At 40.0% G+C, this 26,325-nt stretch overlaps 2 protein-coding genes across 11 annotated transcripts in view; one reads left to right on the forward strand and one right to left on the reverse strand.

Moving 5' to 3' along the window:
- TBCD (tubulin folding cofactor D) overlaps positions 1-5,938 on the forward strand; it is a 252,394-nt gene extending 246,456 nt beyond the window's left edge. For 4 of the 6 annotated variants that reach the window (XM_073311984.2, XM_073311989.2, XM_073311987.2 and 1 more), the window contains exons 39-41: positions 896-980; positions 3,677-3,893; positions 5,301-5,938. In XM_073311984.2, the coding sequence (XP_073168085.1) occupies positions 896-980; positions 3,677-3,877 (286 nt within the window). In that variant the 3' untranslated portion in view covers positions 3,878-3,893; positions 5,301-5,938. Of the gene's footprint in view, positions 1-895; positions 981-3,419; positions 3,490-3,676; positions 3,894-5,300 lie in introns of all 6 variants that reach the window. The other 2 variants (XM_078848698.1, XM_073311991.2) reach the window with 2 other exon arrangements.
- QTGAL (queuosine-tRNA galactosyltransferase) overlaps positions 5,054-26,325 on the reverse strand; it is a 296,108-nt gene continuing 274,836 nt past the window's right edge. For 3 of the 5 annotated variants that reach the window (XM_073311998.1, XM_073311995.2, XM_073311993.2), the window contains 4 exons: positions 23,031-23,099; positions 21,142-21,216; positions 10,721-10,809; positions 5,054-5,427 (listed from right to left, as the gene is read on the reverse strand). In XM_073311998.1, the coding sequence (XP_073168099.1) occupies positions 10,729-10,809; positions 21,142-21,216; positions 23,031-23,099 (225 nt within the window). In that variant the 3' untranslated portion in view covers positions 5,054-5,427; positions 10,721-10,728. Of the gene's footprint in view, positions 5,428-6,675; positions 6,710-10,720; positions 10,810-21,141; positions 21,217-23,029; positions 23,100-23,628; positions 23,694-26,325 lie in introns of those variants that run through there. The other 2 variants (XM_073311994.2, XM_073311996.2) reach the window with 2 other exon arrangements.

A 26,325-nucleotide genomic window follows, 5' to 3' on the forward strand; every position in this document is an offset into this window, starting at 1 on the left:
TCTAGATCACTTGAAATGTGATTGTTTCACCTGGGGAGACTTGGTAGATAAAGCAGTTGATGAATGTAATGTTTATTAAAGAAGACTTATGACACCTTGCATGGGATCATCAAGAGTATGTTAAAATTCTCAGACGCTCTGGGCACTACAGGAAGGGCTTTATACTTCTGAATTAAAATAAATCTGTGTTGACAGCAGGAAGCTGAACCAGCCTCAAGTATTTTGGTTAAAAAGACCATAACCAGGATATGCATATTTGAAATATTCTCCCTGTTAGAACCACCGTGGGTTTAGAGTACAATTGTTGAATTTATAATATAACAAAATGTGCCTTTTGTTTTGGCTCAGAGCACGTTTGCAACTTGCCAAAGTTGTCACGTATCTTTCAAAAAGGCCAGAGGTATTCAACATTTAGATTGTATGTATCCTTTTCTGTAGTACTGGAATCAGTGTGGTCCTCCCCAGAGAATTAATTGGGTTTGGGACTCTATGTACCATGGCTACCTTTACAAAATCAAAATTATGTACATGGTTGTGTCAGAGGTACCAAAGGTTTCCCTTTATTTTAGACTCGGAAATGCCTGCAGTATCGAATAATCAGTTGGGGACAATGACACTTCTAACAGACATACTGTAAAGAGTCCTCTGGTTTAATGTAGTGCAGTAAAAATGTTATACTTTTTTTGTATCAATCAAATAAGAATTTATTAAGAGTAAATATGTTTCACTATACTTTGATAATACTATTTAATGTTTAACTGTATTTTTAATATAGTATCCTTTCAACTGTTCATTAAGCTGTTCTTTTCATTGCATGTTACAAATTTAGTCACGAAAATTATTTTCTTTCTGGAAAGCATGAACATTAAAAGAAATTCTCTTGTCTTGGTTATAGGGATGCTGAATTACCACTAGTGAGAGAGAAGCGCAACTATCTCTGTGACCTAATGAAAGTGCCGAAACCACAACTAGTGTCCAAGGTAGAGTGTGGGGTTTTTGCTATAGAATTTTCCTGAAGGAACAAAAAAAAGCATCAGTTATTTTACTAAATATCCTGTACTTGTTAATGACATCTAGAAATCCAAGACCCATGGGATTGTGCTAGAGATAAGTACAGAATGTATGGAGTTGTCTAAAACAGTTTTTATAAAACCCTCCAATCCCATTCCTTGAAAACATTCCAGACTTCTGGTGCAAAGCTCAACTTACTGAGACAATGCAAGCATGAAATAATGTAGCACAGATGCCTGTGTGTACAGTGTGTGTGTCTGTGTTTTGTGGAAAAGAATGGTAAGAATTTCCCCTTCAAATTTAATAGCAAAACTAAAATTCCATGACTTATGTGACTTCCTATACATTGATTCTGCATTTAGGATAGAAACGGTATTGAAAGATTCAGGAAAGTTACATTCTAAACCCTAATAATAAATAAAGTACTCCTGAGAAGTGACAACATGTAACCTTAGGAAAGAATTTCCTTACTCAGTTTAATATACACATGGTGGGCCTGATTTGCAGAAGTATGCAGCATGAAGCCAGCGCAGTTTTGAGTACAGCTCATTCTCCACAGGAGGAGAACTCTGTTTTGATCACCGTGCCTCTAAGCCAGAGAAGCATGAGAGAGGTTCTTTTCCTCCAGATATGCAAGACAATGAGGAGGAAGATGTTGGCCACCAGGATAAGCAGGCTAACTAATACCAAGGACAAATATTAAATACACTTGTCCTCCCCCTTCTTTCTTTATGCAAATTGTTAGGAAGGCATGGAAAATGGTTCAGGTGGCAGGTCCTGAAATTCTACAGTCACCCAAAGCCAAACTCTTCACTGTCTAAACTTGATGCAACAGGTAATTCCTGCAGAGGGAGTTTACTTACTAAAGGACCCTGCAGGCACAAAGAGAGATGCCATTCTTAAAACAGATTTCACAGCCACTTCAGCAGCCCTACTGTCACTAGCAAGCACATGCTTGCTAATGCTACAGTGTCCTGCTGTGATGAACTAAAAACCTCTACCTTCAGAACAAAGAACTCAGACTGATACCTAAAGAAAGACCAGTAGCTGCTGCATTCATAAAAAGATGATGCATGGACTCTCAGTTGTCCTGGCCCTAACTCTGACTTAAGCCCTGACAAGTGTAAAATTTATCTGTATCTCAAAAGTCTTAGTTGGAATCCCATTAATGGAGAAGCTTGATAAGATGGTAACCGATTATATGAACAAAGTATTAACTTTCTACTCCTGTGGGATCAGACACAGACAGGGGGCAGAATCTCATTTCAGCCCTACTCACAGCAAAAGTACCAGAGTAGAGATTCTTCCTGTTCCAGGAGAAACACCTGGGCTCAGAGTCCTATAAAATCCAAACCTTTCTTCCCGTTTGAACACAGTGACTGAGATAGGGCCTGCTTCCCTTCAAAAATAGGACCCAGGTTAGGATATCCTGTGTTGCAGGCATCAGATTTCAATCTGGTTCACAGAGGTGATAGTGTAAGATGAATATTATCTGGAGCTCCAGGCGCTGCAGCTTCAAGAGATGAGAAACAAACCACACCAAAAGCACTAGAGTTTGTCCCTTAAGGCACCTCCAGGGCTCTCTTCCATCATCATTGAAGAAAGGTATTGGCAAGAGTATGAACAGCCTGATGAAGAAAACAAATTTCAGGACTATTGTAGTCTTTCTGGAAGGTCTAGCAGAAATTTACCTGCATATTCCAGTGAGATTCTCAAATAGGGTGGAATACCCATTGGGACGTATACTTGGAGAAGTATAGGTAATGGTTCTGAACAAAAGTAATCCAGCCAAAATATAAAGGTGAGGTGGCTCATCAGAAGGGAGGGATAGCTCAGTGGTTTGAGCATTGGCCTGCTAAACCTAGGATTGTGAGTTCAATCCTTGAGGGGGCCATTTAGGATCTGGGACAAAAATTGGGGATTGGTCCTGCCTTGAGCAGGGGGTTGGACTAGATGACTTCCTGAGGTCCCTTCCAACCCTGATATTGTATGATTCTGTGATCAGGGAAGCGGACCAAAATTGTTGGGACTAGACTCTAGCTCATAGATAGTCAAATCTCTCCTCTCCCACCTTCAACTATTGAGAAGATCAGGGTGCACCAAGAATGCTGGGATACCCAGACCTAGTTCAGCTTCCAGAGAGGTCTCCACTTCATTTTCCCAACTGGCAGGATTTCCTACACCAGAGCTGTCTGCTGCATCTCATTGCAGACAGCTAGGTTTTTAAGACTTGCAGGTTCTCCACCTCTTTTACCTGTGTGAGACTGGAGACAAAATTCTGTCACTTCAGTATTGCAAGGTCAGAGCAGTGAGCAGGCTCTCAATCTTTCCAGACTACCATACCCCTTTCAGGAATCTGATTTGTCTTGCATACTTAAACTACTTGTTTTCAAAATCTTCATTCTCAGATACTACCCATAATGCATCTTCTGTGAGGACACATGGCTGGTCTTAATCTCGAGTACAGATGGCTCTAGGGTAATTCTTCTTTTGTTTTTCCCAAAGTCTAACACCAAAAGAAAAAGCACGGCCTGTGGCAGATGTGAGAAGAGCAGTTCAAGTATTCCTTAGTAGAATCAATTAGCTTAGTAAAACATCATTTTTATTCTTCTCCCTATAAGTTCCATGCATGTGCTTGAAAGTATCTAAAATCATCCATTCTTAGGTAGATTCAATAGCGTTGCTGAAGCACATTCATCAGCAGAAGAAGCTGGCGCCTACTCAACGCTTCCATGATCAGCAGCCAGAACAAAAATCTGTAAAATGGCTACCTGGTCATCCATCATCACCTCACATACTTGACTCTTCTTCAGAAGAAAAATGTCAGCAGGAGGATGCTCTCAGCTATGGATTTAAAATAGATTAACACTACTTGGGAAAGGGTAACATTCTTTTGTCCCATTTGTCATTCCATCCCTTCGTCCCAGACTGGGGGAAAGATTGTGATACAGAAATGTGCTAAAATGGGGCAAACTGTGGGAAGTAAGGATTTGCTGTTAATTTATACTTAATCTTTTACTTAAAATGCAGCATTTCCCCCACAGTTTTGGAGGTATTCATACTGGTAAAAGAGTTGTGGCCAACCCCTGGAACATCAGATAAGATTTAACTGCCTCTGGTGTTTGTAAGTAGAGATGCAACCCAAGTGTGTTGAGCTGTAAGAAGCCAGGTTCCGAAAGGAAATTATCATGTAACACATTAAGTCACAAAACCAGTTATTTGTTTTGTTCTGAAAACATTGATAGTAAAAGGGCCAAGAAAACCAGCTGCTGAAGTGATTCTTACTCCCCTGATATACATTTAGTTAATTTCTACAGCAACCAGAACAGATAAAGAAAAATTCTTAACGTTCTCATCTGGTAAATCACTCTTGTTTAAGTGAAAGCTAAACTTGTGAGTGCTGGTGTTTTAATGAATTGGGAGATTAAGAATCTTGTTTTACTATCAGTGTTGACTGCTCTTTGCTTCATAAATGTTATGATTAAGCATTTCAAAATGTAGAGGGTATAAGAAAATTGTCTTGAGAGCCAGGTGAGTTTTAAACACTTGGAGACTCATATGAAAGATTGGAAAGAAAAGTGAACCCTCCCCTTTGATAATACGAGGCACCTAATGTGTACATATGTCTGGGGAAAAATTATTGCAAATACTGTAATGCGAATCTTTCCTTTAGTATCCCATCAAAGTCAGTAAAGTTACAGGGCAGAATTTGGTGCTTTACTACTTCCTCCTCCTCCTCCTGTTTTCTAGCAATGCTAATTAAACACTTGCAGAAATAAAAATAGCCTTGCAGTTTACTTGAAAACTTCTATTTGTTCTAGCTAGTATTAAAGAATGACAATCCCACTTGCAATCCTACTGTGTATTACCAGTGGAGGAGTTTCTCAGCAGTTAAATCCAGTGGCACAAACATTTTTCCGTAGGGATGCGGGGTGTATGAGAGAAAATACACAGCACACTCTACCTTTCTCTGAGAGCTCGCCTCATAAAAGTAGAGGGAAAAATACAAACATGATTAGATAAAACCAGGCATAACATTTGAATACAAGCCACTTGAACTTTATTTATCTTTTTGAAAAACATGTGTCAGTTGAATCAACATTTAAAATATTATTCATCTGTTTTTTCTTTTAAATCTAGCAGTTGTGATATTTACCATCTGTTAAAATGCAATTTACTTTTAAAACAAAGTCCTATTTTCCTTTAATTGATAACATGCATTCAGTTATTAGTTGGATTAAAAGTAACTGAGTACCCTAAGTTCTTCTTTTTTTGTTTCCTGTATGTAGAGTGCAGCATAGTAAAGCAGTCAGTGTTCTCTGTTGCTTTGAAAACTGAAGCTCTCTGGCACTTGCGTCATGAAGGAGGAAGTGATCTGTACTGTGGCATCTTGATAAAGTGGAGTCTCAGACTGAGCTACAAAATATGATTAACAAAATTAACATAAAGAGTGAAAAAGCAGCCTGTTTATCTGTCAGTATCTCTGACCACAATATAAAGGCAACAAAGGTCCATTATGTTTTCAGTTCTTAAATTTGTTATCTGTAGCCACAAGATGGCAGTTTGTCCTCATGATCGTTGTCATAATTGAGGTGCTTTTGAATGCCAGTGTCTTGCATTCCCCTTATAAAACCTGAATTAGTGTGTCTCCTCTAAAATCATTGAGCTTGTCCTGGTGTATTAACCATTTACAGTTGTGGCTAATGCTTGTGGTCAAGACAAATATTTAAGATAATGTAACAATTCAGAGTGGCAATACTTAATGGTAATTAAATCTTTCATCGTTACCTTCAGGTAATACCTCTCTCAATAAACTGTTCTTTTATTGCCTTCAGCCCTGACTTACTGTCTGCAAGCAAAAGCAGACAATCTTCGTTCTGGGTAAGGTCAAAGCCTAAAATAAACAGAGACTGTTGAATAGTGTAAATGAGTGGTGACTTTGTGTTATAAGCTAGAGTTCCAGAGACATCAAGCAGAACCTCACTTTTCCAACTGAGGAGTACAGAGGTGATAGGTCAGTGCTTCAGCCAATGCCCTTACTGTTAGCGATTTTTAAAAATCAATCATCTGTTATCAGCTAGTCACATTTGCCCTCAGCAGCCCCCTGGGCCTCTAAAATAGATCAGTGATTGCAGGCTACATTGAGAGTTGACAGGATAGTACAGGTAAACCTTTTTATTGGTTGTTTCATGTAAACTCCACCCCCTTCATGTATGTATTACAACAATTTATAGTAGATTATGCCAATTTATGAGCATGAAGAGCCAAATTCAGAGATGCCATGGTTATCAGGTAGAATAACCACATTTATTGTTCACTTTGTGAATATCAGAAATGGTTCTTTTTGAACATTTGTTCAATTTTAAAAAACTCTTGTTTGTTGCGACAAGCTGCAGTTCTCCAATTAACGTAACATCCACATAAGTGCTCACACATCCAAGAACCTGGCCAGCTCTTATGAAAAACTAACACCTGCTTGTTTTTAACTTAATGTTCAAAAATTAATTCCACAAAACAAGCATTACAACATACTAAAATAAACTCTCAGTATTGGTGCAAACCAACTGTTTATCTCCAGTATACATGCAGCACAATCAGTGTTTTAAAAAATTAACTGTATAGCTGTGTCTGCACAGGTAATTAAAATAAGAACTGAGGTCTCACCAAGCCATGATTCTAGTGTTGGTAACATAGTGACCTGAAAGTGGATGAGAAAGGACCAGTGTTAAATGATGATACCACTAGCAATTTGAAACGGGTGTGACAGCGCTTGAAAATAGACAGCCCCATTGTTCTTCTGAGTGCAGGCACAGGACACTGAAAGTGATGAACTACATTAGTCTCTGTACAGAGTGAATCGATTCATTCCGCATTTTCAAAACCAAAATTGCAACCAGTCATTCTCCATAAAGAGGCACCTAATAAGAAATTATACAACAGCTTATTTTTTTTCCTCCAGAAAGGCCAACTATAAAAACCCATAACTTAACTGCATTTGACATTGAGGAAACCTACCCCTACTGTATAGTGAAGTAAGAGTGAGTGACAGGATAAGCATTTGTAGGATGCTTTGCTCCCACAGAGGGGGTGTGGAAACTGATTTTTAAGCTTATCTGACATACAACAGGATAGCACAGGCTCTTTTAGTATGCTATATAAACCCATTCAATTCTGTCTCTAGAGTCACAAGGGAAGTTCATTATATGAATGATTTTCAACAAGTGTATTAAATAGTTTTCTTCCTGAAGCAGAAGGGAAGGAGAAATATCCAAAAGCTAAGGTGGCAAGATTTTCAATTTTGCACAAGTGAACAAGCCCAGAAAATAGCTTCATACCAAAATGACTTAGGGCTAGATCTCAAGTACATACACGCTGCAAAGAAATGGCCCACTACCCTTGAGGACCTATCTTCACAGGTGTAGGAATGGCTCACACCTCAAATGCCACTCCTTATAGAAGGTGGCTGTGTAGCTTGTAGAACAGAGGTTTTCAAACAGTGGGGTGAATCCCCAGAGGACCGTTCCAGAGGGCGAGCGGCCATGAGACGTAGCTTGGGCTTCAGCGAAGCATAGCAGGGCTCAAGGAGGGAATGGAACCTCCATATCCTGACTCACCTCTTTTTGTCTGGATTGGGGGATCGGGGGGCCGTAACACAAAATTTTAATTCCAGGGGGGCAACTCAAAAAGTTTGGAAACTGCTGTTATGTTGTATAATCACTGTTTGAATTGTACCAGCTGAAGATGATGATTGACTGTAAGAATAACTTTGTGGCCCAGTTTGGCAGGTGGCTGTATAAACCTGACATGGTTCCTTTTCTTTCCAAGTAGACTCAAACCACCTATACTACTACTGTTTCATTACCAATGCTCATCCTGGCACTCCCATTCTTAGAATGGGACATTTTTTTTTTGAAGATTTGCTATAGGGTACGTTCCGAAGTAGGAGTGTGAGCTGTGGCTCAAGGTCAAAATGAATAAAGCTCCAGTGGAATCCCCACACTGTCAGAAGCTTTAGTTTTATAAAGATTGTGGTATAAAAATATTCAATCAACATACAAAAAACAATCATATGAAACTCAAATGAGAAATACCCTCTGTGCTATGAACCTCAGCATTGTATCTTAAAGGTAATATTCCTGAAATGGGGTTAGCTTCACAGCCATGCAGCACAACACCCTGTATTAATCCACAAAACAGGTATGACATGGAAAATGATAGGACAAAGTACCCAATCCTGAACAGGACCCACCTATATGAGTGACAAACTTGGTCTCCATAGGTCTCACAATTGTTAGCTTTGCTGAGATTACCAAGTCTGGTCCCAATGGAAATTCAATGAATAGACACCAATCTGCTGCAGCATAATAGTTAGGGATGCTGCTAACTGGAGTGAGATCAAAACAAAGCCACTACTAAAGCAGGCTGGCTTTAAAATGGCCACTTAGAGCCAGATTTTCAAAAGAGCTCAGTAGCCAATATGCTTTTAAATAATATGCAGGTACGGAGATCTTTTGCGCAGTCACCTATATATCAGTGGGATGAGTATAAAAATTGAGCCATTTCATCTCTCTATGAGAAACTGACAATGCAAAATTCTAGCGACGGGATCACCATCTCTTTAAAATCTAGGCCCGAGGGGTTTAAGTTACCAATCCCCTGGTCTGAGAGGCCACCACCACCGGTTTATGCGCTATTCTAGAAAGAAAGCTGAGAGGCCACCACCACCGGTTTATGCGCTATTCTAGAAAGAAAGCTGCAGCCACTTTTTTCATATAAATACTACATTCTGAGCAGCAAAGGATAAACACTGTGAGTTTATAACAGCCTTTTCCTCCGCTTCTAGCTGGTTGGCAAAAGCTGCAATTTCAGGCTCTTTTACATGTAAATGGGAAATCAGAAATATTTACCAGAAGCACAGAACATGATCAGCAACTGGGGAGGGCAATGAAATGGTGGTCTCAGTATTGATAATCTATACATGGAATGGGGTCCTGGGAACAAGAGTGAAGTGATGCACGTGATTCAATTCAAAACAGGATATGCATGCAAGTAGCAGGGAAATGGAGACGCAGGCTCAAAGTTACAGGCCTCTTTTCTGAAAGGAGCCATTATTAACCAGGGGTTTTTGAGGTGGGGAGGCACTCTTCTCCACACAGATTTTATAATTTAATTCTGCACAGCTGGTCAAGGAAGCAAAGGCAGCAGTACCCTTTTACTAAACAGAGTGACAGCACTTGCTGGAATTCTTTAGAATTTAAACTTAGTATATTTTTGTAATAAATTTGAGTATATTGATGGTATAACATACAGCTTGATAGGGAATGGCTCTGGATACTGTGAGCCATTTCACCAGCTCAGACCAACTACCATTCAAATAGGTAGGCAACACTTCTTGTCCAGCCTAGTATCATGCAGACAGAGAAAAAAAAGTCAAAAGATAGCATCTACTGTACGGCCCCTCAATGCTATGCCATTCTCAGGCTGTCAAAATCACCCAACAAACAAGAAAGATGAACACAAAAGATAAAGATACTGATAAAGGGACAACAGTAACTAAGACAACTCTTTATTATGTGGTTAAATAAGTAGCGTAACTAGCAACCAAAATATCTGTTACTTAACCAGAGTAGAGATTTTCCAAAATAATTAGTGATTTTAGGTGGCCTACTTTATAAAGCTTAGACCCCTTTAAGGTTTTTTAAGTGCTACACAATTAGAACCAGACCTGTCTACTGTGTCAAGTTGGGCCCCCAGAATTACTAGGTAAGGTAAATTACCTCTTCATTATGTTAATTCACATCTAATAAACCACTAAGTGGCATCTTTCACTTGAGGGATAGTCTAAAGCAGAAGCTGATCTGAGGTTTAGTTCGTTCTTGAGCAAAGTTATAACTTGAGGTACTCAGTGCAAGAAAAACATTACTTCTGTGTTAGCAAAAATCTACCTATTTTTAAGCATACACAATAGGAGGCTGAGTGAAAGCTCTGAGCATCTATATACGTTATCCTCTGGCTTCCATATCAGTTCCCATATACACTATACTCCTAACACGCCTGAATCACAGGGATGCCATAATTTAGGGCCTCTTTAATCCCTCAGCACTAGCAGTTCACATAGATACAAAGCAGTAATGCAAAGATTTTACCTCAGGAAACAACAGCTGCTGTTGTCAGTAGCAGGAGATTAACCAACTCCAGGGAATGGCGTGGGGCCCCTGACCACTCTGGACAGAACCTGAGTCACCAAGGTCTCTAAACACTTTCATTGTTGTGAACATTTAAACTGATGTGTACATTTTGTTTGATATGGCTGTAATGTTTCCTTATGGTAGCAGCTTGCTCTGTAATCTAATGGATAGTACTGGATGGGCTACTTACACCAAGAGTATAAGCAGCAGTAACAAATTTTGTATACTTAAAATTAGCAACAAATATAGCACATTTCACTATCGTTTTTGTGATAATAAGCAGGAAGAATCACAATTATAAACTGACTACTAAGCCAGTAATGTGCCATATTAACAACTGGTAAATATAGATATCAAAAGTATAGTTTTATCCTGCCTTTAGAAAAGAATACATGATCAGAAGAAATACACTGGGTGAAGTTCAAATTACTAACTATAAAACCTAACCCTCTCTGGACACAGTTTTGTTTTTAACATACACATCGCTCATGATATATAAAGCACCAATTTCAGTGCTGTACCTCAGTGTTCAGCTGAAATGATGATAATCCAGTCCCTCTTTCAAATCTAGTGTGTTCAAGTTTTCTTCAAATGCTCCACCTGTCAGATCCTGTGGGATGAGAGACAGCATTAGTTCATTCAGGTGAAATGAAGAAAAGCCCAGTTGTTGATCTAAAAATTAATAAAAGAAGAGTTGAGAAATCTATCTGTGCATACATCCCCCCACCCTTCTAAAATTATTGCATTAGTTTAGAAACTCATGAGCCTAGACAGCTTATTTCCAGAGAATAGAGAAAGCTTTAAAAAAAAAAAGTTTTACTTGTATCTCTGCGTTCAGAGTCTGGTTTGTTCTTTCCTTCCCGAACTGGTCATGTTCCGGATCAACCCCCAAGGCACCCCCCCTACCAACCCCTGGAAACAAAAACCTTGTAGCTCCAGAGAGAAATACTGGCAGCTTTCAGACTCTCTTTTCATCCTCAGCTCATGGGGTGAAAGCCGGCATGTTCAAGAACTTTTCCAAGCTAGCCCAGGGGGGATGGTCACCAGTTCAGACTGGTGGCAAACAGCTCATTCTAACTGCTAAGCACAGAATAGGTTTGCACTGAAGTCAGCTCTGCAGAGGACTATGTGTGAGTGCTTTTTTTAAGTACATGCATTTTAAGAGACTGGAACGAGGATGCTATTTAACAAAATAGTAATAATTGTGGATTTTGCATAATGATGTGCTTGTCTGATGCAATACACCTTTCATCAAGCAACTGGCATATTAACCATAGTTACAGGTGTTTCCTTCAAATCCTTTTTACTGTCTGGACAGAAACTTTGTATTTTTGTTCAACGCACAAAATTGCAAGGCAGTGATACAGACTCAAGTGGAATCGTGATGTCATTAGGTAAACATGCCAACCTTAGCATTTCTGATGTGATACTTCGCCCTCCTATAGTCTTTAATTTCACAAATCTTTAAGCTCTTCATAAATAATTTATTAATCATGACAATACCCTATGATGTAGGTAAGGGATAAGCCAGGATTGCTGCAGCCTCCCTTTGAGTGAAACACAGCAGCTGTGTTAAGGGCTTTAACAACACACACCACCACTACGAAATCGTACAGGAAAGAAGTAAAGCATAATATGTACAATGAAACAGCCGGAAGAATTCGGGAGGCAGAATGTTCAACTGTCCTGGTCAAAATCTAATGAAAAAAATTGCTGCAGGATCTTTAATGACCACAAACTATCTGAACCTCAGCTTTACTTCTCACCCAGCTGAGGGCATCTCCTGCTTCCCATATCACTGAGGGGCAGTCAAGGAAGAGTGACATTAACAGAATCTCTTACAAACATGACTTCTCATAGCATATAAGTGTTCCCTGGAGATCTCCCATTCAAGCAGTGAACTGCCCTATTCCTGCTTTAGCACATGAGATGTGAGAATGCTAACAAAAGGATCCAAGCAGTGCTAATGTCATGTCTACAATCTGGATCATTACTGCCTTTGGGGAAATAAATGTTGGATTCTGTGAGCATCAATAAAGCGGTGTTACTCCTCCTTCCATGCTCCTCCACTTCTCAGAGGGTCAGGTTTGTGGTTCTGACTTTTTAAAGAACAACTCTTCATTCTTTCTCCTGCTTGAGCTGACAGATGAAAGGAAACATCTGCAGGCACATTGCTTCAGACCTCAAACCCACTCCAGCGAACTGTGCCTCAAAATCATATGGCTTTAATTACCTTTTTTCATTCTTCCACTTTAGCCTGCACGGCAAAAAGTATCGAGAAAGCTGCTGCAGCACCATTTCAGCAACATGGTAACCACAAGCCCTAATGCTAGTATTTATTGAACTCTGATGCTTTCTGTGCCTGAGAGTAATATAGTAGTAACTAATACATAATTTACATAGCACCTTTCATCCCAAAAGAGTCTAAAGCAATTTACAAAGTGCTCAACAAAATACCTAAGTAGGGTATAGGTCACTCACCACCCAAACACTGCTAGCTCTGGGGCAGAATGTGGCAGCTGGACACAGCAACACTAAACCATTTAGGACAGGAAGTACAGACTATCACACCCAGCTGGAAATGTGAAATAAAATGAAATGTGGCTATTTACACATGGACACTAAACACAGAATCTGCAGACTTCAGAAGTGAGAAGCTTTTTTTCAAGGAAGTCCTTGCTTTACAAAAACAACGCCCAATTGCTCAAAACGGTTTGACAGGTTCATTATGTTTCTTTAGAGACTGCTGAGCTGGGGTGTTGGGAAAGGCCCTTTTTGTGTGCGCGCTAACCATTTCCCATTCCTTTGGAGAGACACCCCTCCCCCCAACTACAGGGACTGCTGGTGTGCCTGTCCTTGGCACAAGGAGCCCAAGACGTGGGGGAAGCTGTGCCCTCTTTTCTCTGGCACACCTAGGTAAGGGCCAGGCACAGGATACAGTTAACTCCTGTGCCGCCTCCCCCGGGTATCCAGTCATTGCCACAGCGTGTCTCCTCCCACTCAGGAGACAAGGTAGACCCCATATCAATAGTGTACACTTTATAAACAGAGCAGACTCTTTCCCTTCTACACAAAATCCCACTCTTTTTTAGAAGACCAGTAGCTTCAGGGCCCTGCCTCTCTCATTTGCTCAGCACCCGCTTCACCTATTGCAATCAATGGTAGTTGAGGGCACTTAGCAGTTTGATGGACTGGGCCCTAGTTCTGCGATTCACTTGAGACCATGTATGTCAGTGGTCTATGTGCAAGACTCCCTGCTCAAGTTAATGGGGAATTCTACATAAGAATGTATGGCTAAGTTATGACCCATGGTCTTCACCTCTCCCAAGCCAGGACAGAGGGAGCTGGATGAGCCTCCCACTGCGTTGTCAGAGTGCTGTATATAGGTTTATTTTCAAGTTCTGTTTTGTTTTTTTAAAACTCAGATGTTAAATTAAGCAGGGTGGTTAAAAGGAATCCCATCATTCCCTGAGCAGCAGGTTGGGGAGCTGAAACGAGGCATGGCTTTACACAGCTGAACTAAAGCAGGAAGCTGCCAGGAAAACCTACTGTATTTCACACACTGTAGCTTTTGGCTTCTTAATTGAGATTTGAAAGTAGAAAAGCCCTTTTCACTTCAAGCACTTGGAATCCAACCTGAGCCACAACACTCGGTGGAATAGAACTGGAGCAAGGAAGGGCATGCTCCTCTCTCCTACTTTGGGCAAAGTAAGAAAAAAAAAGAACGCAAAGCTGTAGGTGAAGCAGGTTTTCAGGTTTTGGAATAGAATTTGGACCATCAAGAGCAAAGATTTTATTCTCACAATGAGCAAAACACACCAGTTCACACACACCCATTTTCTACCTCCACAGAATTGCAGCTATAGCTCTTTGGCCTAAATGTGCTGAAAGTTTTTTACAAATGGAGCAGGGACTGCATAGTGTAGCTTTTCCTTTCAAGAACTAATCTTAACGTTAATGACAAATAATACCAGCATAAGCCAGAAAGGTGCTGTCTGCAAAATCCAGTGAGCAAGCAAGCACTATACTGAGTAAATGGCAGTCATGGAATTTCTACATAAACAATCCATTTATTAAAATTATTTAATCTTCTCAAGTGAGCAGGCACAAACTAGGCATGTTTTGCAACAGCTAAAATCTACACTGGAACGGAAAAAAAGCTCTTCTTGTCCTGGGTCACAAAAGAAAGTAAAACAAGCCTATGGAATGTATTCTTGTACAATATTTTAAACAACAGGACAAGTCTTCAGGAGAAATGCCATCTCATTCCAGAGCACAGGATATTGGAGCCCAGCATAAAGAGACCTTGCCATGATCAACTGTCTCTCCAGAAAAATCTATCAAACCTCTATGGTACTTGATGCACCTGGAGACAAAGGCACCTCAAAAATGTTATCCTCCATTTTTAAATCAATGAAGCCTTAACATGGCTGAAATTATGGAGAGAAGAAGGGGCCTGCATACTAAAATTATGTGAGACAGAGTATTCTTCTCCAGATGTTAGGACAGGCTCTAGGAAAAGGGTGAATGCTAGCTCTTGAGTAAAGGTGAACCTGGCCCTGTTCCAGGATACTGACTTGTGCATTGTGGCAGCAACAGTTAAAGGATAGAAAGAAAGCTGAGAGTGAGAGATAGCCCAACATAGAAAGGATTAATCTTGCAAATAAAATAAACAGAGGAATATAGAGGCTCTCCATACAAAAAGTAGAAATCTGTGCAGATTAAAGGAAATATAGTACTGAGGGCCTATGGCAGCAGGAGAAAGAGGCAAAGGAAAGCAGCATCAATGTAGAGATGCTTTGGAAGGGCTGCTACATGCTACTAAGGCCTCACTTCAGGATTTAAAGGGAAATCGGAGTCAGGCCTCAGACTATATTACATTGTACTGTACAGTCCTACCTTATTGTGCACATTTCATTTATTTAGTTTCATAGTATGTATACATGAAATTTTCCTTTATATTATTATTGACTAGTCCATCTTATGTTAGTAAACATAACTTATATCCCTGAAAAGATGCCAAGAACTTACTACTTCTCTGAAAAGTCCCTCTATAAATGGTACTGTGGGCTTCCATTGCTTACTGGATCTCTCTGACTATAATTCATGAGCACTGTTTACAAGTACAGTAAAAGGAGACTCCTGACAGCTCTGCAAATTCAAACTGGAATGTGACAGCCAAGCTGGGGTTTTTCCTGCTCATTTATCAGGAGATTCTGAAACCCAATTATACAATTGCGCAATCACACTGTTTTCATTAGCCTTCAAGGTTTGCATGTAACAGATACCACTTTTCACAGTCATTCGTCAGAACAAAACTGCTCTTTAATTAGTGTGAGACCTTTCTTCTATGAGCTACTGAAGGAATCATAGATAGGTAACATGCTTAGCTTCACAATGCTAAACCAGTAAGATGAATGGGTGATTAGTCCTGCCAAGTTTTTGATGTAGGGATAATTGTTTCATATTTGGTTATGTAATTTATATTATGCCCACCCTGTACAGCAATATAGGGGGGAGAAACCTGTCTGTCAATGGGGATGTATGGGTGAAACAGCCCAGGATGTTGAGAAGCCTGTTAATGACTTCTATTTAAGAAAAACTTGTCTAAGAGCTGAGAGGATGTGCTGCTAATTCTGCCTTCCAGAAATCTCTGACAATTGCAGGTAACAAGTTCAGCAGGGAATATCTGGCTAGGTCATACTTGTTGCAAGAGCACATATTCAAATTTGAGAACTGTTACTCTTAAGCATTTCAGAATAGGGTATGTAAGGTTGTTTTATTTGTCTGCGTGACCTGAAACACACACCTGGGCAAAATGATTTGCCCAAATGGTTTGAAAATTTCTCTAAAACAAGCATTTTGTTTCCATATGGCACACACAAGAAAGATGTTCTTTTAGAGGGGAATTTCATGTCTCAAATATAGTAAAATTAAAGAATCTCCTGCTTACATCATAGTGTGACTCATTAAATCAGTGCTTTTTTTGCATTGTTCCCACTGATTAATTTGTGTCAAAAGCACTACAACGCCAAAGATATCCATGACTATGGAAAAGGCTTCTCATATAATCAGCCTTAATATTAGTTTGTGTTAATTCCCTTCCCATTCCATCACTGATTATATCACTGTTTTTCTGGCTATTGCACCTAGTTTACTCTTTGTTTTTGATGAGCTGCATAACTGTGTCTACAGGCTGCTCTGCTACCTCCAACTCCTTTGTGATCGTCAGCAGAGATGGGATTGTGAAAGCTCAGATCTGACAGCACATTCTGGGGGGAGGTGAATTAAATAAATAGCAGTGAGGTAGGTCTGTTGTTCAGCTCATTTTTCAGACGTGGGCTCCACAGAAAACAAAGCAAGTTCAAACAGTCTAAAAATATAATAAAGACCGAATCCTCAGCTTTATACTTAAGTCTGCACAATATCATCACAGATCAATGAAAGTTCAACATCTCTGCAGATTTCAATCAGTTTAGAAACCATTTCCTGTAGTGGTCAGGTCTAAAGTATGAGGACTTCTCCACACAGGAGACCTAAATCTTTTAAACCACAGTGTGTTACAGGCTTGTTTTGTTTTCGGTGTAGGGCTGCTTTCCAGAGCAGATTAAAAATGACTACCGAAAGGTGTGGTCATTCAAGTCCAGCCACAATAGCACAGCCAGTAAGAATTAGATTTCAATTTAAATCAAGCTCATGCAGCCTCTGCGAGAAGGTGTCATACTAACATAAGTTACACTATGTGTATTGTTGGCAGAAAGAGGGCTGATGGAAGAACACTACATAAAGGTGACCTGCAAAGGCAAAAGGGGAGAGAGAAAAAAAGAGAGGCAGAATGGTCCAGTGGACAAGGCCCTGGAATGGGACTCAGGAAACCACTGAACTTGCTGGGTGACTTTGGGCAAGCCATTTCACCTCTCTGGCTCTGTTTCTCCCCTCCCACCCCATCTTTTGTCTTGTCTGAGAAGACTGCAAGCTCTTTGGGGACCAACCCGTGCTATACATTTGAACAGTGCCTAGCACCAACGAGCCCTGATCTTAGTCAAGGCCTCTGGGCACTATTATACAACAAATAAATAATAATAATAAATAATAATAAACAGGGCTTAAGATCAGGTTTCAATTCCTGGATCTGCCACAGACCTCCTCTGTATCCTTGGACAGTCATTTAAGCTCTCAGTGCCCCATCGTTAATGTGTACAAATTGATTTGAGATCCTTAGAAGAAAGAAATCTCAAAAGAAGCCCTTTCTCTTTTCAATTTAGTCCTTGTCCACTTGGCGGCTATTATATTCTCTTATGGTTTTAATATTGCTCAAGGCCTGTGCAGTGGCCTCTTTCTCTGCTACCTCACTAGCAGAATTTATGATCTCAGCTCCAGTAACATCAGTTTTCAGAGTAGCAGCCATGTTAGTCTGTATTCACAAAAAGAAAAGGAGTACTTGTGGCACCTTAGAGACTAACAGATTTATTTGAGCATAAGCTTTCGTGAGCTACAGCACACTTCATCGGACGCATTCAGTGGAAAATACAGTGGGGAGATTTATATACATAGGCAACATGAAACAATGGGTGTTACCATACACACTGTAACAAGAGTGATCACTTAAGGTGAGCTATTACCAGCAGGAGAGTGGGGGGGGGGGGGGACCTTTTGTAGTGATAATCCAGGTGGGCCATTTCCAGCAGTTGACAAGAACATCTGAGGAACAGTGGGGGGTGGGGTGGAGGGAATAAACAAGGGGAAATAGTTTTACTTTGTGTAATGACCCATCCACTCCCAGTCTCTATTCAAGCCTAAGTTAATTGTATCCAGTTTGCAAATTAATTCCAATTCAGCAGTCTCTCGTTGGAGTCTGTTTTTGAAGCCTTGTGTTGTAATATTGCCACTTTTAGGTCTGTAATCGAGTGACCAAAGAGACTGAAGTGTTCTCCGACTGAATGTTATAATTCTTGGCGTCTGATTTGTGTCCATTTATTCTTTTATGTAGAGACTGTCCAGTTTGCCAATGTACATGGCAGAGGGGCATTGCTGGCACATGATGGCATATATCACATTGGTAGATGTGCAGGTGAACGAGCCTCTGATAGTGTGGCTGATGTGTTTGGGCCCTATGATGGTGTCCCCTGAATAGATATGTGGACACAGTTGGCAACGGGCTTTGTTGCAAGGATAGGTTCCTGGGTTAGTGGTTCTGTTGTGTGGTGTGTGGTTGCTGGTGAGTATTTGCTTCAGGGTGGGGGGCTGTCTGTAAGCAAGGACTGGCCTGTCTCCCAAGATCTGTGAGAGTGATGGGTCGTTCTTCAGGATAGGTTGTAGATCCTTGATGATGCGTTGGAGAGGTTTTAGTTGGGGGCTAAAGGTGATGGCTAGTGGCATTCTGTTATTTTCTTTGTTGGGCCTGTCCTCTAGTAGGTGACTTCTGGGTATTCTTCTGGCTCTGTCAATCTGTTTCTTCACTTCAGCAGGTGGGTATTGTAGTTGTTAAGAATGCTTGAGAGAGATCTTGTAGGTGTTTGTTTCTGTCTGAGGGGTTGGAGCAAATGCGGTTGCATTGTAGAGCTTGGCTGTAGGCAATGGATCGTGTGGTGTGGTCTGGATGAAAGCTGGAGGCATGTAGGTAGGAATAGCGGTCAGTAGGTTTCCGGTATAGGGTGGTGTTTATGTGACCATTGTTTATTAGCACTGTAGTGTCCAGGAAGTGGATCTCTTGTGTGGACTGGACCAGGCTGAGGTTGGTGGTGGGATGGAAATTGTTGAAATCATGGTGGAATTCCTCAAGGGCTTCGTTTCCATGGGTCCAGATGATGAAGATGTCATCAATGTAGCTCAAGTAGAGTAGAGGCATTAGGGGACGAGAGCCGAGGAAGCGTTGTTCTAAGTCAGCCATAAAAATGTTGGCATACTGTGGGGCCATGCGGGTACCCATAGCAGTGCTGCTGATTTGAAGGTTTACATTGTCCCCAAATGTGAAATAGTTATGGGTGAGGACAAAGTCACAAAGATCAGCCACCAGGTTTGCCGTGACATTATCAGGGATACTGTTCCTGATGGCTTGTAGTCCATCTTTGTGTGGAATGCTGGTGTAGAGGGCTTCTACATCCATAGTGGCCATGATGGTGTTTTCAGGAAGATCACTGATGGATTGTAGTTTCTTCAGGAAGAAACATCAGTGTTACCATCAGCCAACAAGACAGCTCAGACAGTAGGGTGCAAAAGTGTAAATGAGGATGTTACCTGGCCACGGTCTCTGGGTATTTGACACCAAAATTGTGACTATTTTCATTCTTAATTTCACATCAACAGAAAGGTGATTAAAAGATATTGAGATTCCAGAGGCCATTTCACAAAGATTCCATCTAAGTAGACAAAATTGTGGCTCCAAAAACAGTGTCTTTAAAGGTGCTATGCAGTATAGTGTAGTCTGCACACAGAATACAGTCACTGATAGAGAAAAGTACTGTAAAATTACAGTTGAAATCATGGATCAGAGTTTTCAGAGCAGACAAGATATTGTATAATAGCTTCCTTGTCAGGGCTTCAGAAATTAGATGCACTGTATAATAGGTTACACAGCTGTTTTGTCCTCAGTCTTCCACCCACCATTATGTTTCATATGAAAAATTAAATTAGTTGCAATATTGCTAGCCAATGTCAGGCTTAGTACCAACCTGTCTACAGGATAATGCCCTGGGGTACTTGCAGTCTGGTTTTACAACTGTGAAGTACTTTGATCTCTGTACTGACCCTAACCTTGGGGGCGCTAAGGTCAAAAGGGATTATAGGGGATGAGTTTCAGCTAAATAATCATACAAACTGAATAGGTTTTTTAAATGTCTTTGTTTATATGAAGGAAACCTGCCAATATAGTATTTAAATATGTAGCATTAGTTGCAAGTTTCAGTAACTTTTAGTATTCACAGTAAGAGTGTATTTGCTATCATGCCTTTCAGCATCTGATCTGATGCTTTTGTGTTGTTCCTTATTTGGGTTGTGCTATGTTGTTATTTTAATGTAATAGCAGAATATCTGCTGCTCATCTTTTAGTAATTCAGGAGTCAATCGAATGAGTGAAAGAGAAAGCAGTGCAGTCTTTGACTCTCAGCAGTACTCAGACGCAAAAGTGGCTTAAGGATGGGCATGTTGCACACGATAACTTAAGGGCTTGATTTATATAACAAAGTCTCTGTTTCCGCACCCACAGTTTGTGTGCCTGAACACAGTTATGGTTGCAATATTTTCGGTATAAACAAGGGCAAGTGACCAACCATGTCTGCAACATGCAACCACATTTGTGCCCACAAAACTGTACGTCAAAAAGGGAGACCAGATTAAGGACCCTTTAAATATATCCTTGCTTTTATTACTCTTAATATTACTCCAACATTTCCATTCCCTCTCTGCAATAATCTCTAAAAACAATTTCACAAAATTGGCCTCTACATCTTCGGATGAGTTTTGACTAAAAACTAGGGCTGTCGATTAATCGCAATTAACTCACGCAATGAACTAAAAAAAAATTAATCGCGATTAATCACACAGTTAAATAATAGAATACCAATTGAAATTTATTAAATATTATTGGATGCTTTTCTACATTTTCAAATATATTGATTTCAATTACAACACAGAATACAAAGTGTACGGTGCTCACTTTATGTTATTTTTTATTACAAATATCTGCACTATAAAAATGATAAACAAAGAAATAGTGTTTTTGAATTCACCTCATACAAGTACCATAATGCAATCTCTTTATCACGAAAGTGTAACTTACAAATGTAGATTTTTTTTTTTAATTGCTTGACAGCCCAACTAAAAACACTTCTATAAACCACTGGAAAATGTGTTTTATAATAAAAACAAAAGCACATCCTTAATTAGGGTAATGCTTGTAGATACAGATGTGGTTCATTTAGCTTATGCCAAAAACTGTACTCACCAACTTTACACAGATAATGAAAGGTGGGGTCGCGTCTCTGAAATGTTGTATGGGAATTTTGGGTTTTGGTCTCTCCTGCAAACAATGAAATTTGGTTAGAAGACAAAGGGTTATTTTTAGCTCAGTAATGGAGGTTGCTTGGCATTAAAGAGTGAAATTGTATTCAAAGATCATGTATTAGAATGGCTCAAGTGGTTATATATTCATGCTCATTATTTTGCCTTTCACTTCAAATACAATGTAGTTTCTGGGTCACCATAAACTACTACTTTCTGTAACACCCAATAACTAATTTCATCTTTCATACAATCAGCTTTCTTAACTCCAACCTACAGAATGTTGTTTCTGGTGCACTTTTTTATATGACCACTAATTTGAGATGTATACATGCCGTAGACAGATACACACATGATTTCAGGCCAGAGCTTATTACACAAATATTTCAACTGGATCGTCAAGAATGAAGGGCCCTGGATATTACAAAGTTACTAAACACCTCAATTCCCATTGCCTTCAGCACGAGCTGATGGCATACATCAGCTTCTCAGAGTACTGAGCTCCAAGGGTCTGACTGCCCAGTGAAATCAAGAGCACTGAATCTGGCCTTATGCTTACAGTAGATTCTCGAGAGTGGAGCTAAATTGTTTTATTACCATAAAAATTGATATTGCACCAGGACTGTGACATTTTCATTTTAGATGGTTCATTTACTGCCATTTAAATATCTTCTTCCTTTATCTTGAGTGGCACAAAAACCTGCTGCCTGCATTTTGTCCAGGTGATTCCCAGCTGGGCTAGTGAGAGAGATGTCACCTAGGGAGCATGTTACAATCTATCCTTTGGACTCTTCTTCAAAGAGAAATACTGTGCTAGGTTGAATATGGGTCTATAAATAACCATAAACTTCTTTCTTTCTTTCTTTCTTTCTTTCTTTCTTTCTTTCACCATAGATTTTAGCTTTTATGCATCATGGACCAAATCCTGCTCCCACTAAAGTCAGTAGCAAAACTCACTTCAACAGGAGTTTGTCCCCATACACAGAATACATTAAAAAGATATTTGTTTTTCTTCCCCTCTAAACTGACCACATTTTCAGTGACTGCAGTGTGCTCCTGGCTACCTCTCAACTATAGTACAAAGAACTTCCCTTACCTTAGACCTAGAAACTGACCTCTCTCCCACACAGAGTTGCTGTGATCATGCTTTTTATTGGTATAATTTATTGACACAGGAGATGCTAAGTCATGAAACCCCACATCATTCCATTTCCCCTCTCCTACTAAAGAGCAGTTGAATCTTCGTGGAAAACAGTCTTCAGGGAAATAATTCTGCTTCTATAAATCTTCCCTCCCCATCCAAACCACGTAATTCCCTTTCTTATTCTGCATTTCTAGAGATATCTAGATGAAAACAGGATCCTTGTTCCTGAAGAGTCTCTGTTTCTGCCTGCTTATTCCCCACCTGTAGCGATAGCTATTGGTGAGGAGACTGGAGGGTGCAGGATTGCTAACATAAGAGGGGCCAATGGTTTCATTCTAGCATGGGTTGGAACTGACCAAAACTTGTTACCATCTGTTCTATACACTATGTGAAATGAGTTGCTGCTCTCGTTCAGTTCTCAGATTACAAAAAAACACCTTCACAATTGGTGCTGAATGTCACTCTGGCTCCCTACTGTACAGGAAGAAAAACTCCACACGTTCCATTACCCATCCCCAGCACCTAGACCCCTAATTAAATAAATACAGTATGGACTGCATACTATAATTCTTCACTATATTTAAAATTAGTGACCCTCTTTTTGTTGTTTGTCCAATGAGCTTAGAATGTCACTTCTCACAAGATAATTCCAGTTGACAGTAATGGAAAGGACAGTAGTTGTTACTAACCTTGGATTCTTGGTAAGTGTAGAAACCTTTTGCTATTTTTTTTTCATCAACATCACAAAATGCAGCTACCTGGTGAAAACAGAAAAAGGAGACAAAGGATTTAATAAAGCTCAGTACTACCAGCAAATGTCTCACTTGCTGTCATTTCCCCCACTAAACTTGCCCCTGTATTCCCTTTCTCAACTTCACAAAGCCCTCAAAAGGAATCTGATCTTCAGCTTCTCACGAGCCATTCTGAAAAGAGTGCAGGATGGTGGTTTTCAAACTGTCTATGAATCACCATGGTCCACACAGTGACTGCTGGTACTTGGAGGAGTGTGGGCTGGTTACATGGGCCTTTATCCTGCAAATGCTTATTCTTATGAGTAAAGCTGAGCACATGTATGAGTGAGTGCAAGATTGGGGCGATGGTTCTGGCTCTCCTCCTTGCTTGGAGCTGCTGAATCACATTAAAGACAGCTTTCCGTATTCTATTGTTGAGGCAGACAATTACTGTAGTTTGCCATAGAGGTGTTATGCACCTGGGAATGGGAAAGCAGGTGCTCTGTGTGATTGCCAGTAGGAGGGAAGGTGTTCATGAGACATGCACTCTACTTACATTATGAGTAGGGCTGATCAAAATTTTTCTGTCAGAAACTTTTCTCCAGTGGAAAGCAGGATTTTCTACTGAATGAAAAACCATCCCATTATGAAAAAGTGTGAGAACCCCTGATATAAGCATTGTCAAGTTATAACAGGTTGTCCTTTCTAAAGTTCTAGAATAACCCCCTATGTAGGCACGTGGTGAAAAAAACTTCAATGTCCCCTGAAAGATGTCAGTTAACAAGAAGCATGTTAAACCTCGCTGACAACAAATCCATCATTTTATCCCATTCCTTGAAAAAATGTTTAAAGATTAAAGATTAATTAAAGACTTTTAAAGATAACTTTAAGGTGATTTAGTAGTTCACTGTACACACACATTTTCTGGGACAGATTTCAAACATTTTGCTCATACACACAAAAAAGCTACAGAAAATCTTTGACATACATTTGAATTAAAAAAAAAATCCAGCCTAAGAGACTTCCTGCTGCCAAACACACACATTCAGAGCCACAAGACAACTAACAATATTAACAGCAGCATCAAGTAAGCACATCACAACCTTATGGCTCAGAATAGGAAAGCTTGTTTCTAAAATGTGGCTCAACAATAGACCAGAAATACAGAACACAGAACAGACCATAGTTTGGATTGGACAATTTCAATTCTAGGTGGCAAGTGGCATGCTTTATAGTCACTTGTAATGTACAAGGAACAAAAGCAAAACAAGAGGACCTTGAGCTCAAATTACACTGTAACACCACTAGACAAATGTATCTCTCATTTGCTTTCTGGATAACCAATACCTGCACATTTGCCTGAGTATAACAATTCTGAACTAAATATCCATTAACCTACATATGTTAAAACACTATAGAAACTACCTGTGGAGCTAACAGATTTCACCAGATACCTGTGTACAACATGACTGCAATAATACCTGAGAACATTTCTGTAACAGTACAATAAATTCTTAACCACAGTGTACCAAAATTTGGGGAGCCTGTATTCTCACTTCTATTTTATATTACACCTAAATTCATACATTCATACACACCTATGTACTTGTAAACCGCCTTAGAAAATGCAAACAGATTTTTTAAAAACGGCCAAGTTAAACAGATTTAAGGAGCATTGTAAATTACCACAGAAATACTTCGGTTTCTCTTATTGTACACTGTAATGAAGCATTATTTCTGGATGCAAACTTGCCAAATATTTCAAATGTTTCCTTATTTGCATTCCTCACAAATATGCCTGTGATCCCAGTTATATGGTGGCTCCAAAATAAAGCATGGGTTGCCAATAACATTTTCCAGAGAATTTTACAAACGCAGCCTGTGTTCTTTTGGTTTCCATTGCCCCGTTCATGTTACCCTCTCAGGCCTGTCAGAATAAAGCAGAGCATTTGTTTGTAGATATTTAGTTAAGGTCTCATAGAAATCAATTATTCTGTGGAGGGATGGGCGGCATTTTTCTACCCTTTTTATTTTTGCATTAAAAATTGATTAACAAGACTTAAAAACTAGAAAGCTTGAAAATTCAGACAGCTGGGTTTTTATTTCTTAGTCACATAATGTTGCAGAAGGCTGGATTCTTTTCATAGCAGCAGCCACCTCATTTTCTTCCTATGATTAAGATAATCATTTCCCTTAATCTAGTGATCCCCACTCCCTCTGAAGACAATGGAAGTCTTTTCATTAATTTCAGTGGGAGTTACATCAGTCCCATCGTCTATGGCTACACTAGAGAGCTGACAGAGGCGCAGCTGCACTGATACAGCTGCGCCACTGTAATCACTCTAGTGTAGCCACTCTAAGCTGAAAGGAGAGAACTCTCTCGTTGGCTTAATGACTCCCGCTCCTTCAAGTGTCAGCAGCTATGTCAGGGGGAGACTTTCTCCCCCTGATATAGCGCTGTCCACACCAGCGCTTAAATCAGCATAAGTTATGTCACTCAGCAGGGTGGCTAATTCACACCTGAGTGACATAATTTACATGGAGTAAATCAGTCAATCTCCCATTGTTACTCTACTCTTGGTCTGAAGGTGAAAAGCGATAGGGAATTGCCAGCCCTCTGCCCTTCCAAGCCAGGGCAAAATTCCTTGGCAACAGAATTAGGCCCTCAGTGCCTTCAGGCAATTCTCAGACTGAACTTTTTTTCAGTTACAAAATAAAGACTGTCTCATGCAGAAAGTCTTTGGGGTGGAAGCCAAGTACTATCAGTTGGGGCTCTTTTCAAGCCCTAGGTAAAATCACTGTTGTATCAGCCCTTCTATTATAAGCCAATCCGTGAACAACAGAGAAAAAAGATAAATAATAAAGGAACACAGAGTAACTAGAAACATGAGCAGAACATAACAAAATGAGACTCAGTGGGGAAAAATACAGCTATTAAAATCTGGAGGAAACTAATCAAACACTCCATGGGAGGCAGATGTTTCTGCTTGGAAAGCAGGACTGCTGGAAGAGCGTGAGGGTGACAATGGACTGCTAATTAGATGAGAATGGAAAAACAAACTAATGGAGTTTCCGTCTGCGAGTACAGAAGCATCACATCACAGACCAACAAGAGGAGAGTCCCCCAGCAATGTCGGTTGTAAGATCACACTGAGAATATTGCACCCAGTGCTGGGCACCTCAGTACAAGAGAAAGATCAACCAACTGGATGGAACCCAAGAGTAAAGCAGAAGTGATTAAGGAGCTAGTGGG

This window comes from Lepidochelys kempii, chromosome 14 (genome assembly GCF_965140285.1).
Source record: "Lepidochelys kempii isolate rLepKem1 chromosome 14, rLepKem1.hap1, whole genome shotgun sequence".
Lineage (NCBI taxonomy): Eukaryota > Metazoa > Chordata > Testudines > Cheloniidae > Lepidochelys > Lepidochelys kempii.